The 18,533-nt window shown below is 42.9% G+C and overlaps 1 protein-coding gene across 2 annotated transcripts in view; it reads left to right on the forward strand.

The window, feature by feature from the left end:
• The window catches only part of DCP1A (decapping mRNA 1A), a 54,639-nt gene extending 44,910 nt beyond the window's left edge, over positions 1-9,729 (forward strand). For both annotated transcript variants that reach the window (XM_069968808.1, XM_069968809.1), the window contains 4 exons: positions 4,695-5,375; positions 6,097-6,162; positions 7,979-8,194; positions 8,667-9,729. In XM_069968808.1, the coding sequence (XP_069824909.1) occupies positions 4,695-5,375; positions 6,097-6,162; positions 7,979-8,194; positions 8,667-8,747 (1,044 nt within the window). In that variant the 3' untranslated portion in view covers positions 8,748-9,729. The remainder of the gene's footprint in view (positions 1-4,694; positions 5,376-6,096; positions 6,163-7,978; positions 8,195-8,666) is intronic.
• Positions 9,730-18,533: the final 8,804 nt, after the last annotated feature.

Raw genomic sequence — 18,533 nt, forward strand, 5'->3', positions numbered from 1 at the left:
TGCTGACGTCTCACTACTGTGTGGACCCAGGTTCACATCTAAAACTCTTAGGATCTGCTTTGGCGTGTGTTTTATCGGTTGGTGTAACAAGGTGACAGAAACCCTACACACGGCCTTAAAGCGAATCAGTGACATTGAAAATTCAGTCCTATCTGCAGGCAGCATAGTACAGAGCAGGAGTGGAAATTACTGATATATAGATTTGTGGGAAAAGTTCCAGGATAACTTGTCATTCATTTATATTAACTTCTGGGGGTAGTAGTCAAGGGTGCTGACCTACAGTGATTAAAAGCATGCAGACATTCACAGATTTGGACCACTTAGCCCATAATGAGTAGTGATTAAAATAGATAAATGACCAGTTAAAGGGGCATTCCAGTCAGGTAAAACCTTCCTCCTGGAGACTAACAATTCATTCCATACTTGTTGTTATATTTTCAGTCTCCTTCCTCCAGTTCTGAACTAGCTGCTTTCTGTTGAAGACACAGAAAACTGTGTGTGAGCTGTTCACTCTGTCTCCACTATTAAACTCCGCCTTTTAAGACAGCTCATGTAAATGGCATCCCTGGGCAGCTGTCTATGCACTCTGTAATGCTGGCTGGCCCCTCTAAGATCAAGTTGCCGGTGACCACAGTGTGATTAACCTTCACAGCATTACAGAGTACAGAGACAACCCGCCAGGGATGCTGTTTACATGAGCCGACTCAGGAGGGAGATTGAAGCAGAGATGGAGAGAACAGCTTAAACACAGTTTTCGGAGTCTTCTGCAGAAATGGAGCGAAACCAACAGAGGGGTGATTCAGAATGTAGTTCACCTGAGAAGAATACCATTTTAAGCATCTAGAGATAAGAAAGCAAAAATGAATGGCACTCGCCACGAGTTGAAACGATGTTCCTTTTATTGCTAGACATTTTCTTAAATGACAAGTTATCCTAGAATTTTTCCCACACAAATATATATGTCTGCTCGGCTTCCCCTGCTCTATAACAGTGGTTCCTAACCTGAGTATGCGTACCGCAGGATGTATGCTGCGAAGGTTAAGGCTATGTTCACACTACATAAAACTACGGCCGTTGTTGCTGATTGCCTTAGTTTCCATGGGATCACGGCCGGAGCGTATACACATCGTATACGCTCCGGCCGGGATCCCATGTGGCTCTGCAAATAACTCACATCAATGAATTGCGGCCGTAGGAAACCCTGTCAGTTCACTATGAAGCGAGCGGCTCCGGCCACTCGCTTCATAGTGTGCAGGGGGAAGCTCTGATGCGGGTGCGCGCTGATGCGCCCGCATCAGAGCTGTGCGGTCGGAAAGATCATCCGGTCGGTACTTAAGTACCGGCTGCGATGATCCGGGCAGAGACCAGCCGATCCGTGACCCGGCCGGGGTCACGGAACGGCCGGTCTCTCACAGTGTGTGAACATAGCCTAAGGGGGTATGTGGGAGGCATAAAAAAAACTGAGCCCACCCTCCCCCAGCCTCATCTTTCCTGCTTCAGCACCTGTCAGGCAACCCTGGCTGCAAGAGACCATGTATCTGCTTACAAAAGGGCAGGTATACGGCTGCAAAGGGACATGTACTTGCCTACAAGGGGGCAGGTTTATGGCTGCAAGGGGGCATGTATCTGCCTGCAAGGGGAAAGGTGTCTGGCTACAAGAGGACATGTATGGCTGCAAGGGGCATACCTGGCTAAGGGTACATCTGGCTGCAGGGGGCATACATGGCTAGGAGCACATCCAGGTATGCCCCCTGCAGCCGGCTTGGGTCACATCCGGCTGCAGAGGTCATACCTTGCTAGGGGTATATCCGGTTGCAGAGGGCATACATGGCATCAAGAAACATATCTGACTGCAGGGGGCATACCTAGCAGAAAGTGGCATATCCAGCTACAGGTGGCACATCTGACTTCAAGGGGCATACATGGCTTGGGACTTAATAAGCTTCAGAAAGAATGCCTGTGTAGGGGAATTTTTGGCATTAAGGGGCATACATAGCAGAAAGGGGGCAAATATGGCTGCAGGAGACATATTTGACTCCAGGGGGCATATCTGGCTCCAGTAGAGGGCTAATCTAGATCCATGGGACATATCTGGCTGCTTTGGGCATTATTATTTGACATTACTTAAGCATTTTTACTGGGTCCTACTGATCAGTCACATTGTTATGGGGGGATCTGATCTGAGGATCAACTGCTGACAGAGACTTTATACAGAGCCCTATGGCCACAATGTGATCTCACCCTTATTAAAGTAGCAGTCTGGTTTTTTTTTTTATTATTATTATTCCCCTCCGAACAGGCTGGCACATATACTTACCAATGATGATCAGTGTCCCGTGGCGCGGCTTTGTTCCAGTCCTATGGTACCACTGAGATCCCACGGGTGCCCACATGAACTCTTCATCTTCACCTCTGCAGCTCAGAAGACCGAAAGTCATGGCCTCCAGTGCATCTCTATGAGAGCACTCTCCATAGACATGTATTGAAGACCCTAATTACCGGCCTTCAGTAGCCCTAGAGAAAAAAGAGGGTCAGAAGAGCTGTGACCTTACTGCCAGCAGGATCCGAGTGGCACCGTAGTTCAGGAACGCCGTGGGACGACGATTATTGCTGGTAAGTATATGCGCCAGCCTGCACCGAAGGGAAGAATAAAAAAGAAATCCCGAACGGCTACTTTAAGACACCATTTATAATCTATTGCACCCTTGGGAAAACTCTGCTGAAGCATCTCATCACATTGGGTTACTTGGCTTACAAAGGTTGGGAAACATTGCACTATAACGTGCTATAACAGTGTTGCGTGTATCATGCAGTGGGTTGATAGAACCCTTAAGATGGCCATATACATAAGGCACAACAAATGCTCGTGTTTTAGAAATGGAGACAGAACATAAGGCACGGTTTCTTGAAATTCAAGATGTCTGATTCTTCTCTCCCTTGCTTTGTCACAGAAGAGTCAGGAGGCCTCCATATATGTTAGATGGTCAATACACGTCTAATATAGTGTCCGATATATGTAGCCTAAGTCTGGAAAAGCACACAGTAGTTATTTTTGGAAAACTGCAAATGCCGTTTTTGGACCAAGACCAGAAGTGTATTCAAATAGAATGAAAAATAACAAAGGAGCACTGGAGTTTACTGGCTCCATCTGCCTGATTTCTGCCTGATTTCTGATATCTGGCAAATTAATCTTTTTGTGTAATGGGGCCTTAAAGGAGTACTCCAGGCACCCCCTGTAAAATCTAAACTACTCACACACTGGGGGATGGTTACTGGCCTCCTCTCTGTCACATTTCTCCCCACTCTGGCTGCTCTAGCTGCCTCCTGCACTGTTCTCTGTTGCTGCTGATTACATCTCCAGCTTCCTGTTTGGACCAGTGCCTGTGTGCTGCATATTCCTACAGTTCCCACAATGCCTTGTTTCCCTGGCCTGCCTCTGTATACCTCCCACCTCCTCCTCCCACCCACAAACATGCCCACAACCCCGCCCCATCCCTAGCTCCTCTATTCCCCGCCTCCCTCCATCTATTCCCCTCCCACTGCACAGCTTAGTCCGCTACACAAGCAGTAATGGTAAATGCTGACAACCCGCCCCCTTATTTGTGTGTCCAGTGAATAAAAACTGCAGCCACCATTGTCTACTTTTAATATGGCATGATGCTGAGGGTTGTGGTTGTGCAACCTGGAGTTGCACAGCTTGAAAAATTACTACCAGCATCTTGTCCAAGAGACAATGATGGTGGTAGTAGTTCTGAAAGCTGTGCAACTCCAGCTTGCACACATACAACCCCCACCATCATGCCATGCTGATACTTAATGATGGTGATTGTGCTTATGCAAGCTGTTGAAATCCAGTTTGCATAAACAGAACCACCATTATCAAGTATCAGCATGGCATGATGGTGGGTGTTGTACAGTAGCTCAGCAAACCAGAGTTGCACAGGTTGCAAAATTACTACCAGCATCTTGTCCAAGTGACAATGATGGTTTTAGTAGTTCTGAAAGCTGTGGAACTCCAGCTTGCACACATACAACCCCCACCATCATGCCATGCTGATACTTGATGGTGGTTGTGCTTATGCAAGCTATAGATAGATAGATAGGTTATATATAATAGATATATGGACTATGTGTTATAGCTGAATCTGGTGTCCCAGGTCTCCTCTGCTTCTCAGTCATTCTGGAGGAGAATCCAGAGGAGACTGAGATCGTGCAGAGGAGGGAGCCAGCAGAGAATATAGTATGTATTGGAAAACTGGGCGGGCAGAGGAGGAGTGGGGCGGGCAGAGAATGTGTTGAGGGGCGGGTTTCCCTGTGACAGAGAGGAAATACATCACGTCTCAATATGGCACCTGTGGAACAGCACTGAGACGTGATGTGTTTCCTTCTTCCTGAACTACAGAACTTCCTGTGGGACTTTGATTCTTTGAAAAACGGGTAACATTACAGCTGTCCTAATGAGTGTAAATGGCAATGTTATATAACTTTCCTTTGTAAGTGCAGTGTTAAATTATGTAATTTGCCCGGAGTACCCCTTTAAGATATATCCTAAAGTTACTTATATTCACTTATACCTTTGATTTATGCAAAGTTTGTTAATAGGTTAATGACCATTGAATGTGACCGTGGACAGAGCTTGGCTTGTGTAGGACATAATGGACAATCTCGGTTATTAATAGTTATTTTATTTTCAGCCGTTTCAGCCTGTACAAAAACACCTGACAGTGGAAGAACTCTTCGGAACTTCCCTACCGAAAGAACAGCACACGACCACGTATCCTCCTCCAGAAATCAAGGATCCCTTCCTGCCTGATGTGGGAGAACATAATGTCTTCCTTCAATCAAAACCCATGCAGCCGGTCATAGTGAAGGCAGAACCCAGGAGCTTTAACTGCAGCGCCAGTGATTTCAGTCACCCAGCCTGTCTAGCACCAACATTAATTCCTCAAAAGCCAGTCACGCAGCTAAATTCTCAGAAAATTAATGCATTTCCTGGTCATGTAAGTCCCAGTATTGGTCCATCCTCTGAAGTCCTGAGCACATCTGCCCCACATAGTTCCAGCCTCTTACACTCCCGACAAATGTCTCCTCTTATGAGTCAGTCGGTTTCAGACGTTGGCAACGCCCCCCAGACTCAACCTTTACTTCCACCACCACTAACCCCTATCCGAAGCAGCAGCTTTTCCAGCACCTCCCATCCAAGTGTGGATCTCCTGCAGAAGCTAAAGCTGAATCCTCAGGTCAACACATTGCCACCTCAGACCATGAACAAAACCACAATGGCACCAAAATTCTCCTGTGCGACCAACCAGCTGGCAACCCCAGAGAGCTTCAAAGACAGTACTCTGATAACCATGTCATCAGGACCTCTACAGGTATAGTATTAAAACGCTGCTACAGCTGTGACAGCATAGCCTATGCAACATGACAGATCAATCCCTGGGACTGCAACTATTCCAAATGGACATTTTTACCCCCCGTTTTGCAGCGGACAAGTAAGGGTGCACATGTGTCACCTCTCCCCATTAAAAACATGGACGTGCTAAAACTTTCTGCACCCCTAAGCTGTTTCCATAACTCCCAGTAATTTGGTTTTATATATTGGTGTCCCAGCCATTCAATGTTTCATAGGCATGATGTTTAATAATAAAGAGATTTTCTATCTCTTCCATTCTGTGCCATGTATGAGGGATGGAGAAGCTACATAGAAACAGCATATTTACTGTGCCAATATCAAATTTAGATGTATAACTACTTCTGTGGAAAACCACATTGTATGTCGGTATCCCTAAGTCATAGGGACGTGTCAGACGTTTGGATATCTGGGCATCAATAAGCTGTATCCTTTGAATAAGGATGCTTCTGTCCTAGTCTAGCATGCTCATTGAGGTCTCATTCATGTCTGTTGCCACCCACAAGTCTGAATGCCCCAACCAAAAGCTGAAGGGGCAAATGCTGCCCAGAGGAATACCTATTTGTCCTATGCCAACATTTCCTGCACAACTTGCATGATTCAGCTCTGTGTCACACAAATCTATTAATCTTTCCTAATCTTTCTATATACAGATTTTTTTTTACTTTTTTGTCTTTCTGCAGAATGCTCATGAAAAAAAAGAAGCCGAAGCGTTTGCCCAGCCCTTGAGTGTATCTAAGGTGGTAGCAGTAAGTAATGTCTTTATATTGATAGCAAAGTTTGAGCATTGGCAGCTGTACCAACATGCCTTATATTACTGGCAGAGTTTGTACATTGGCATCGGTGAGAAAAAGATCTAACGCTAGGCCTGCTGGGACTGATCGCCTCCATAAGTATTACTGTGGAGCACAAATAGAAGTATAAGCAAAGCCTGATTCTCTATTTAGATCACTCGCTTCACAGAAATATCTGCTGTATTCTGTCATACCCTGAGGATTGTGAAGTCATTTATATATTTAGTAGTTCGTGTTTTGGATCTCGCAATCACTGCAAATAGTCGTACCATCTTAAATGGAAAGTCCCATGAAAGTAAAAACGGGCAGGCCGGCAGGGGGGTGCAGGAAATTAGTATAAACAATGTATACTTACCCGTGACATTCCCGGGTCCAAATGGCGGCGGCTGCCTGTCAAGTGCACAGACTTTCCAGCTGCAATGTCGCAGCTCAGCTGAGCGATTGCCCCATTCAGCCAGTCAGTGACTGGGGTGTTGTGTTGTCCCGTCCCTGTCTCTTTTTGGCTGAGCGGACAGTCGCTCAGCAGGGTACGTGATGGCACTGCTGGAAACAGCTGCAGAAGGCTGCTGGCTGTCAGCTGGACCCGGGTGTCGTGCTACGGAGCACAAGGATAGGTAAGTTTACTTTGTCTATCAAGTTCCTGCATCCCCTTCCATTTTTATTTATTTTTATTTTTTTTTAAATCGTGACGTGGGACTTCTCCTTTAAGAGTATTAGCATGGTATGTTATGTCCAAAGACAGCAAAAATATACCCCTTGTGGTTAGAATACATTTGCATCTAAAAAAAAAAGTAGCCTACTTTGTGGTGTACGCCAGCACACCATTCTGCCTGTATTTCAGATATTTCTGCCAAATAGCATACCAACATACACTGTGGCATACCCTTGCCTACTGTAGAACTCCAAAGCACAGCCTCCTCAGTTTGGCATGGGAGAAAAAAGTAATACTTATAGGCCTGACCCCTCCACTGTTTCAGTTCTTCTGATCAGCACTTCCTACTCAGGCATAGCTGTGACCCACCTCAGAAGCGGGCTGGCAGAGTGGGCATTTCCTGCAGTTTAAGACAAAAGTGCTGATCAGCAGGGACCAGGTATAAAAATGTGATTTAGCTTTTTATTTGCTGTAAAGTGGCTTTAAAGGTAGAATACAGACAAAGTAAAGGGGCGGCGCAATCCGGGATCCGACGCTGGAACCGGGGAGGTAAGTGACCGGCAGCTTCTATATCAGCCCCCTCCCCAGCCGTACAATAAAAATGACCCAGCCCGGACTACCTCTTTAAGTGCTACTGTTTCAGAAAGGCCCCACTTACTTCACTAAGTCAAACATAGTCTGAATGTGTTTTATAAACTTTTTGAATATATGTTCACAAATAGTATTTATGTCTGTCTTTTTTACACCCAAAACCAGGAGTGGCTTGAAAACACACAAACTGTGCAAATCTTTCCATTATAGTTTGTCTCTGTCGGTACTGACCAAAAATACTATGTGTGAGCATAGCCTAAATACGCAAGCCAGACCTACACTGCTACATCTACCACTGTAGTTTTCTTGTTGGGACATTGTTAGATTTGATGGGGTGAAATCCTTCCAATTATAAGATTCCAGTAGATTTATTTGCTTGTTCAGTACTTCTAGAGAGCTGTGATGTGTTTGTGGCATCGGATCCTGACCTCAATAACATGAAAAAATCTCTGCATAATATCATGTAGAACTGTGAATGTTCTTGTCATTTTTGAAGCGAAAATTGCTAAATGATCTTTGTTATTTAAGGGTTCCCAGTTTGGAGCACCTACGACTACGGATGTCACCTCTGCCCTCTGGTCACCCAGTGTATTTCAGCAGCCAGCTCCAAAGCACAGTAGCCAAGATGAACGAACTGTGACTCCACCTTTAGTTAGCCGCATGGTAGATCGGACAAGACCTTGTTTTACTGGGTTAGCCCTCAGCCGCCCCCAGCTTAAGGAAACCCTCGTACATCTTATAAAGGTAAGATAACTATAAATGAGAGTTCTTGTGGTGCCCCAATTTTATTTAATACTTGGGATGTCTTTGGTCATAATTGGTGTTGAGCAGACTTGGCAAACTGTCTTGGTTCGGCAACGTTCTTTAAACCTGAACACTCGCCATTTGACTCCTGGTGGCTGAAATAGTTGAAGGGCGCCATAGGGCTGACAGGAAAACATCTGTTTCTATTCAGGACTCCCTTGGGCTGCATGCAACTTCGAACACCTAGTGCATGCTTGTATAACACCCATTTCTTCATAACACCTATTTATTGCTAGATTGGTGGTCTGACTGCTGGGACCCTTGTCCATCCGCAAACTTTGGTTCAGTGTCCTCGGTTGGAATAGAGTGGTGGTCACGTATGTGCGCTTGTCACAATGAGAAATATCATTCATATTGTTTTGTGCGTAATCTGTATGTCTGACAGACATCTCCACACTTGTATCTATTCTAGAATGACTCCAGCTTCCTTAATACGATTCATGAAGCCTACTTACAAGTGGTCGCCAAGGGTATGGACAATGTCAAGCTATAAAGAAGAAAATCCTCTATGCCTGAATGTATGGAACAACCAAAACAATGCAAAGCCTCTGGTGGAAGTTTTGTCATATTGACTTTTTATGGTTACAAGTGGCAGCTGCATGGTTTATGGTGACGTCTTGAATAGTTGTATACACTGATGAAAATACGAGAATAACATGTTTTGTTACATGTTACCTATAGGAAGGATCTTAATGCTTTACTGGATAATACCAGCGGTATGGAAAAGGACATTTAGTACTAAAGAATTTTACAAAGGCTTGCACATGTAATCCTTTCTTATTCTCTATTCCTTTTATATATTATAGACATACTTGTCTTACCCAATCCAAGCAATTTTAATTTTCAACATTTTAATAATTGGCTTAAAGTTACAGTAACCTTTTGTCTCTGTAAATTAAAGGCATCATGTTTTTTTAATGATCATAGCCTTGCTGAGATTAATCTGCCATATGCGGTGCACGTTGGTCATTTATTCACTAGTTCTCAGATCTGGTAATAAATACATGTATGCTACGGTCAGCTAGACGTGCAGTAGCCAGTTACTGCACAGACCGTGGCATCATCTTGTATACCTGCTCTCTAAGAGGTTTTCACTATATAGACTTGATATGCTAATAGCATATTAAGAAACACTTTTATATTTCTCCTGCCAGCCTCCCTACTTCAAGCTAAAAAGTAACACTGCAACATGACCCGGTGGCAACCAGGATACTAGCCGGATTGTGTACTGAATTGTAAGGCTTGGAGTCAATCAAGTTCAAGATGGTCTCTGGGAAATTATTGTTCAATTTAGATTTATCCAATGGCTTTCTCAGTGCAATATTACTACAAATTTTGCTTTAATACAATTCTTTTCTTAATATCTTATTATGACATCATATAGTCTCTTAGGTATAGTGGTGGGGTAAGCAGGATCAAGAATGAAACTGCTTCCCTCACTTAAAGGAGAAGTCCGGTGAAAATTTTTATTAAAGTTTTGTATTGCTCTGCAAAAGTTATACAAATCACCATTATACACTTATTACGGGAAATGCACATAAAGTGCTTTTTTCCCTGCACTTACTACTGCATCAAGGCTTCACTTCCTAGATAAAATGGTGATGTCACGACCCGACTCCCAGAGCTGTGCGGGCTGTGGCTGCTGGAGAGGATGATGGCAGAGGTATGCTCAGTGTCCCTCCAGTGCCCTGTGTCCCTCAGTGTCCCCCTGCCACCATCCTCTCCAGCAGCCACAGCCCACACAGCTCTGGGAGTCAGGTCATGACATCACCAATTTATACAGGAAGTGAAGCCTTGATGAGGTAGTAAGTGCAGGGGAAAAGCACTTTATAAGTGTATATTGGTGATTTGTATAGCTTTTGCAGAGAAATACAATATTTCAATAAAAAAATTTGCTGGACTTCTCCTTTAAAACGGTTGTCTAGGCAAAAAAAATATATATTTTTTCCAGAATAAGAATAAGCTATACTTTCCTACCCCAATCCCCCACAGCTTCTGTACCAAGGAGTCCAGACTCTGCTTATCACCACTACTTTCTGTAACCAGTGGTTGCCTGGAGGCAGGATTCCTTCAGGGACAATGCCTCATCAGGATCTAGGAGGTAGTGATGTGCGGAGACCAGAGGTATGGGGTAGAGGAGTACAGCTTTTTTATTTTATTTATTTTTATGCCACCCTTTTCTTCATGCATGGAAATTCCCTTTAATATGTTTAGAAAACTGTGATTTCTAAAGTTTATAACTGCTCTGGTCTCCTTGCCCATAAGCCATAAGTCTGTGCCTACCTGACTTTGAGACAAAGGCCTAAGTAATGTTAGACTAGTTGCTAAGGGTGTGCTTCCTTTAGATAAGGTTGTATATCAATAGCAAGCCTTCTCCGAACAAGGATGTTAACTTTATCACAGAAATATTCTACATTAAAGGGGCACCCCAGCCCGGGGTTATTTTTAAGCTATGGCCGGCGGAGTACCGCCTCAGCCGCTGAATGGCTGAGCTGCCTTGAGACGTCATGTCTCATGCGGCAGCTCACACCAGGAAGCGGCCGCGGGATGGGTGTACCCGGCAGCGCGATCCGGGACCCGGCACTGGAACCGGGGAGGTAATTGACCTCCGCCATTCATAACCACCTCCTCCTTGGCCATAGCTTAAAAATACCCCCGGGCCGAAGTACCCCTTTAAGATCAGGCAGATGAATCAAGGCGTACTGCCCCCCACCAAAATGTTAGCTTTAATTTTTTTATCTGTACACATATGAGGGAGATTTTAAAGGGTTAAATTACAGATATAAGAGAGATCAGGTGAACAAAAGCATTTTATATACAGATATTCATAGTATTTGTATTAACTAGTAAAGGATAGAAAGGTCATATTACTTCAAGTCTACAGCTGGTAGCCATGCACGTGCCTTCAAATAGGGCACACTTTTCTGTTGTAAACGTTTACGATATGTTTTAAGACTTATTAGTTTCCACATCAGTCCTACGCTCTGTGATCTATCAGACGATATTGGCTCTTCCAGCTCTCTATCTGGTTTCTTCCTCCTTTCAGTTTAATCCATTTAAACAAAAATGCACTATTTAAAAGGGAGAGCTGATACACCAAAGTATTTTGAAGCAAATCTACCATCAGTACATTTACTTTAAGTTCTGCACATGAATAGAACGGCGCCAGTGCCCCAGTCCTTTTTTTGAACTGCGGCCAGATTTCCACGCACTGCGCATATTATCGAGCACCGCCCACCTCCGGTGCTTCAGCCCCTGCCGGTGCTCGGTAATGGACTGGTGCAGGAACCAGGCCGTGGTTCAGAGAAGAACCGCAGCAAAGGCTTCCCTGTGTCAGCGCCATTCTATTCATGTGCGAACGTATTGATGATACATTCACTTTAAACAATATGGATGAAACAGTAAAGGGCAATGATGGCTTTTTGTAGAGAATTTAGGAGTTTTGGATCCACTCTGTATAGAAGTGATATTTGTTTTTCTTGCAAATGTTGTTTTGGTTGTTAATAAAAGATACAAATTGTAGTGAAAAACCGAGTAATAGTTTGGCTTTAGACTAGCTCTGCCATGGTGCTGAAAGATATGTCCACAGCCAAACTCCATGTGACAGTGTGTATTTGTAATATATTCAAAAGCCGTGCTGATCACTTTGTAATTGGAAGCAGTCACTCGCTTTTTGTCTTGTGCCGAGTTGCATTCTGGGAGATGTTTTTCGTAAGATGTTACTGCATAATACAGCGCCTCCTAAAATTCAACAATGCAATATGATTTCAGTGTTATGCAACATTTTATGGAAAACACAACTTCATACAAAAACTATAAAAAGATTCTTCTTTATATGCGCCATTGCATAAAACAGAGGAGAACAGTGTCCGAGTGCTTTTCTCTCCACCTGTTAGGTCCTGGAGCCAGTCTGTAAGGCACCAGAGACCTGCAGGTTCTTTTAAATGCCAATATATCAAAAGGGTTCTTAACTCAGAACAACCCCTGTCCTTTGCCTTGTTGGCCTATGTGGATGTTATAAAGGGGCCAAAGCAGTATCCTATCTATGCATTTTCCTCAACAGAAAATCACAGCCTTCCCTAGAGAAAGGGTAGTGTCCTCATAGAAAAAGATTAGCTGTGTCTAGAGATTGAGGAAATCATGGCCTCTGCAATGTGGAATCACGATGAGGCTTGGGATATCTGGTTTGGAGGACAGTGTGATAGGTGCCCTATAAACTATAACTGTTTTACCCTGTGCAGACACTTTGTAAGGTTTCTGTGTTTGACAGCTTAACAGCTGAAAAAGAATACACAGCATATTCTGCAAGCATCAGGGATATCTTGGTGGACTTTGCACTCGGTTGATTTTCTCAATGAATTCCATTACTATTTACATTGTGTATGCTTTCCAGCCCTGACAATGAGCATCGTGCGGGGTTGGCTAACATTTATTTTTGAGAAGAACCAATTGCTTAGAGCAATAATGATTTTCTTAAAGCTATAGAAAACACTGAGGTGCTGTTCAGATTGCTGCAGTATTTTACAGTATTGAACATGCAGATTTAGCGGCTTCTTCCTATGGTTATTGGAATTATCCTGTAGGTCAACGCCTTTAGGGAACATTCAACTACGACAGCAACTACTAAAAAATGTCCTAGCTCAATCTAAACAGCCTGTTGTGCCTTATATTAAAGGGAACCTGTCATTACTTTCATGCTGCCTGAACCACAAGTAACAGCCCCTGCCCCTACAGCCTTAAAGGGGTTATCCAGCGCTACAAAAACATGGCCACTTTCTTCCAGAGTCAGCCCCACTCTTGTCTTGTATTGAAGTGAATGGAGCTCAATTGCAAACTGCACCTGAACTGGAGACAAGAGTCTTGTTGTCTCTGAAAGAAAGTGGCCATGTTTTTGTAGCACTGGATAACCCCTTTAATTGATAAATATCTTCTTGTTTGGGATATAAGGAGAGATCCATCGATCAAGGCTGCAGGGGTGCAGAGGACTGTGCAGATGGGCCGTTCCCTTTACCTGATGGCTGTGTCAGTCCTGTATACCTTCTCTATATTGCTATGCAGTCCAGCCTATAGAGAAAAAAAACTGATGGCTTCCAAGACTCAATGTAATGGATTTGTGAAGTGAATGCCCACTGATAAATGGGTATTCCCATCTCAAATAAAAGTTATACTCTTAGGACTCAAAGCTAAATATTTTTGCAATGCCATTCATTTAGCCGCCTTGCCACCTTCTTCCGATATGCCGCTCTTTTCCTCCCATTGTTGACAGCTCATTGTTTAGGTTACTGACCACCCTGCCCTAAAAGAAGTGGTCTGGCCTATACATACACATATATATATATATATATATATATATATATATATATATATATATGTATATATATATATATATATATATATATGTATCTCATATTTTCATGTTATACAGTACATCTACACTATACATCTACACTAAATTAGTCTGAATGCTTTTAGAGTACAATGGTGGTAAGTAACCTAGACAAGAAGCTGTCAACATTGGGAGTGAAATAGCGAGCATATCTGGACTAGAAGGCAAGTTTGTTAAATAATTGTAACTTAAAGGGGTTATCCCGCATTTGAAAAACATGGACACTTTCTTCCAGAGACTGTCTCCAGTTTGGGTGCAGGTTTTGCAACTCTGTTCCACTGAAGTGAATAAAGCTTAATTACAAACACACCTGAACTGGAGACAAGAGTGGTGCTGTCTCTGGAAGAAAGTGGCCATGTTTTTCTAGTGCTGGATAACCCCTATAACTATGTTAGCTGAGATCGGAACACCTCTTTATGTATTTTTCTTATGGCAAATTTTATAAAAAAAAAAAAACTCAACTCTCCTGTCGCCAATCCCCCATGGATCTAGTGTTGAAGCACCGGTGGTCTTCCCAGTCTTGGTTTACAAGCGCCTAGCATGTGACCACTACAAGCACTGGTCGGTGGTGTGCCATACTTCTGCCATCATGGCTCCCATTGCTGATCAGTGATATCAGAAGCACAGCACTGAATTTGTTACTGCCAAAGTTCATCATAGTAAACCGAGGCATATTCAATATTTTGCTATGAAATGGACCATGAAGTCTGAAAAGAGCCTCTGATGATAATAATAATTATAAGTGCCCAGTATTACTAATCTCTTAGAGAAGGGAAAGATCAAGTGATCCATAAACTAGAAGATGGTTTTGGCTACTTGGGCTCAACTGGCAAGCCCCTTTCCTCCATTATATTAAGATGCTTGGGTTTGCATTAGATTTAACTACAGCAGGTTTAATTGTGTGTTTCTTCATCTTCTGACGGCTCACTAGATTGTATAACCAATTCAGCTTATACATTTTTAAATAAAGTGTTTTTTCCTTTAAAAAAAATTATCACTATGTTCTTTGGACACGTTAACAAAACTTCAACTTATGTAAACATGCATGTAGTCTCGCAGTGCGTTCTGTAACTCCCACCTTAGATTGGTACCAGAGCCCAGTCATTTATGCCATAATTGAGGGTCCCAGCAGCCATGCCCCACTGATGTGACCTTTATGGTATCGTTAGACCCGTTTAAATAAATCTTTCCAGTATTTCTTAATTCTTTTATCGAATAGGCTTTATTTTTCTATTGTCTATGAAGTTGCCATGAAATCTTAGGGGCTTACAGGAGGAGATATTACCTTATTTTACCTTATTTTTACTTTACCTTAAAAACCCTTAAGGTGTTTTACCATCCTGGTGCTATGTACTCAAGTTCAGAAGTCTCTGTAGACATAGACATTTGTTAAATTAAAGTCAAATTAAATTTGCCATCAGCACGAGGTCTGTGTTTTGCCTTGAGTTTTGGCTCATCTTTAGTTTATAGGAAATAAATGAATGCCATATTTTCTCTGCTCTTTTCCTCCTGTATTGCTTTTGTAAATTTTAAGTGAAATGTAAGTTTTTGTAAGTTTAAAGCGAATGTACCATCAGGTAAGTGTAGAGTATCAACAGAGCGGCCCGGTTCCCGCGCATGGTGCCGTTCTATCACTGGGTACCGCCCGGGCTGGCTCGTCCCCAGGGGGAGCAAACCCCCGCCCCTCTGTGACGCGGCTCCACAGAGGGGCGGGGGTTTCCTTCAGTGCTTAGAAAAAAAGAACCGCGGCATCGGCTTCCCCGTTCCGACGCCGTTCTATTAATATGCTGCACTTAAAGCGTAACTGTGATTTCAGGGTCATTTTTCTGAAAACATTAAATATCAACAGTACAAGCGATTTTAAGAAACTCTGTAATAGGTTTTATGTACTAAAAGAGTTTCCTTCTGTAGTGAAAAAGCAATCTCCCAGCCTCCCCCCTCACATCAAATGAAGCAGGATTTCTGTCTCCATTATGTGGCTATGGAGAGGGGAGGGGCTGTTAGGAGTGACTGAGCACGGAGCAGTCCTGCACAGCACAACACCCTGCAATCTTCTCTCAGTAAGTTCATAGATAAGCACTGATCTTTCTGACACCTGAATTTAGCGTTTTAGGTGCCCAGAGAGTCTACAAACAGCTGACCTTCATGTCACCTCTTCCTGCTCCCTCATCTCCCTCAGCCCCTCCCCCTTCATAGGCTTACAATGGAGAGAGCAGAGCCCGTCTTCACTGGCTTCTCTGTAATGAAGACGTGTTTGCCTGATAATGCACAGATAAGAAGTCAGGGGGGAGGCAGGGAGATTGCTTCTTGAGTACAGAAGGAGGCTTTTTTGGCTGATGAAACCTATTACAGAGTTTCTTAAAATCGCTTATACTACTGATTTCTGCAAAAAAAAACAAACAAACATGACAGTTACACTTTAAAGCGAATGTACTTGATTGTACATTTGCTTTAAGCAGGCAACAATACAACCGATATGGGATTATTCCAGCAATCCATTGTTACCCAGTATTGTCAGCAATCCTCATTTCCCCCAGGAATACAGGTTATGCACAATTCCTCGATATTTGTCAATGGTTGGGAGATTCTGCAATTCTGAAAAACGCTGAGGTTCGGGTTCGGCTGAACCCGAACAGTCTGCATCGGATTCCCGCTGTCTGCCCGCTTCTTGCAGCGGGCGGATACAGCGGGAGGACCGCCTGGAAAACTGGGATACAGCCTATGGCTATGGCTGTATCCCAGTTTTCCAGGCGTTCCGCCCGCTGCACGGAGCGGGCAGACATCAGTAATCATTGCGGAGGGTTCGGGTTTGTACAAACCCCATCCGAACCAGGTTCGGACCATCCCTACTAGAAACCATTCCTCTGAAACATTTTTCTTTGACATCTTAGGTCCAGCATGATATACCCATCACATACAACATTGTTGTGGTATGACAGGGCCACTATGCTACCAAGGCTCTGCTTACATTTGAGTTGTGGCTTCCACTATACTGTAACACATCTGTGGCATCACGGACGCCACTGGCACTAAGGGCCCTATTCCACCGGACGATTATCGTTAGCATAATCGTTAACGATTACCGATCTCAAACGACCGCTATTGCGAAAGACCTGAAAACGTTCACTCATTTCCATGGAACGATAATCGTTACTTATGATCGTAATTGCGATCGTTTCTTCTTCCGTATTTATTCGCTATTGCGTTCGTATCTATTGCGAACGACCGAACGATGTCTTATTCAATGCGAACGATTTGCGAACGTTTTGCGAACGAGCAACGATAAAAATAGGTCCAGGTCTTATAAAGCGATCAACGATTTCTCGTTCGGTCGTTAATCGTTAACTGCATTTCAACCGAACGATTATCGTTTAGATTCGAACGATTTAACGATAATCTGAACGATAATCGTCCGGTGGAATAGGGCCCTAAGGGACCCTATTGATTAATAAAGAAATCCATTGGGTGCTGCTGAGGTCTGTGTCATTTTCCTATTAACAGTGAGGGGATCTGTGATGGAGGCTCCGGATGGTGGGTTCACACTAGCCTAATATAGACATACAGTCGAAAGTACTGGCCTGTTATTGGTTTTGATGAGCCAAAATAACAGCTGTCACACGCGGACATAAAAATACATCTGTATTACGCTAATGTGAACACAGCCTTAGAGAAGTGAAATAAATTAACTCTAGGCCTGGCATGCTGCTATTTTCTGTTCACACCAGATTCATTATAACATAGCGTTCTTTGTTCTGCATCTCCGCCAATCTGGCTGCTATAACTCTTGGGGATGACCTGGTATTACTGATAAAAAGCTACTGGCACTTCCCCCTGCAGAAAGTATTACCTGATGCCCACTGGAATCTATTGACATCAATGTAATGTATGGGTTGCACTTAGTCTTCCATAACGCTATGCAGCACCTTTCCGATCTGGCTGATAGAGGGTCTTGAGAGGGGAACTCCTACTTTTTGATTTCCATATGGGCAACCCATTCACTCCTTATTGCTGCAATGGCAATGTATTTTATTTGCTTGACTGCTAACACAGCTTTGTGTCTTTTCATCTATTTAGAATGTAGTACAGCTTCTGCTTATAGATCTATAATGACTGTGGGGTAAATATTGTGACCTATTTGCATCCCTCTTATGCTGTTTTAATGCAGGGTTTACGTGTTTCTTGGTTTTTAGTTATTATATCTTAACAAATACCTTTTTCTTCATCTTTCATTAAACATCAGAAATTCACATGGCCTTTCACATTGACATCTTATATTTGTTACCAATAAGTTATAGAATATGTTTTACATGCAGTTGTAAGTTTATGTAATTTTATGTTTGCAACCCCCCCTTTTTTATACTAAAATTCGAAATAATAAAAAAAAATTGAGCATCAACCAAGTACTGTGTTGGTGTTTTATTTTCTCTATATGTATTAGAAAAAAAAAAATCTAACAAAGTAACACTGACTAGAAAGTTACATAATGTTCACAGTGTTATCAGGCTTCTGTTATGTCACTCCTATGATAGCAGGTCCTGTAAGCCATAGTAATAGCTTGGCCAAAACATATACAAATGGCTGTCAGGATCCAGCACTTACTTATATAAGGCATATTAGTCAACCGTACTGAAATTTTAATATTTTTTTTTTTTTTTAAAGCAACCAGTTTTTAGAAATAGGTTTGGTTTGGAAGTCTTGCATACTATTCCATGTTTGTTTACTGTAGAAAATGTTTGTATAATGGAAAATGTAGCTATTTTCTAATGTACTGTCTATCTGTTTAATGAAATGTGAAATTTGCAGCTGTTTGGGAACCTGCCACAGCAATTTTATCTTGCTATTTTTGAAAACCATGTTATATTATGATAAATACACATGACATCCGAGTGGCAA

Source organism: Dendropsophus ebraccatus, chromosome 4 (assembly GCF_027789765.1).
Source record: "Dendropsophus ebraccatus isolate aDenEbr1 chromosome 4, aDenEbr1.pat, whole genome shotgun sequence".
In the NCBI taxonomy this organism is placed as follows: Eukaryota; Metazoa; Chordata; class Amphibia; order Anura; family Hylidae; genus Dendropsophus; species Dendropsophus ebraccatus.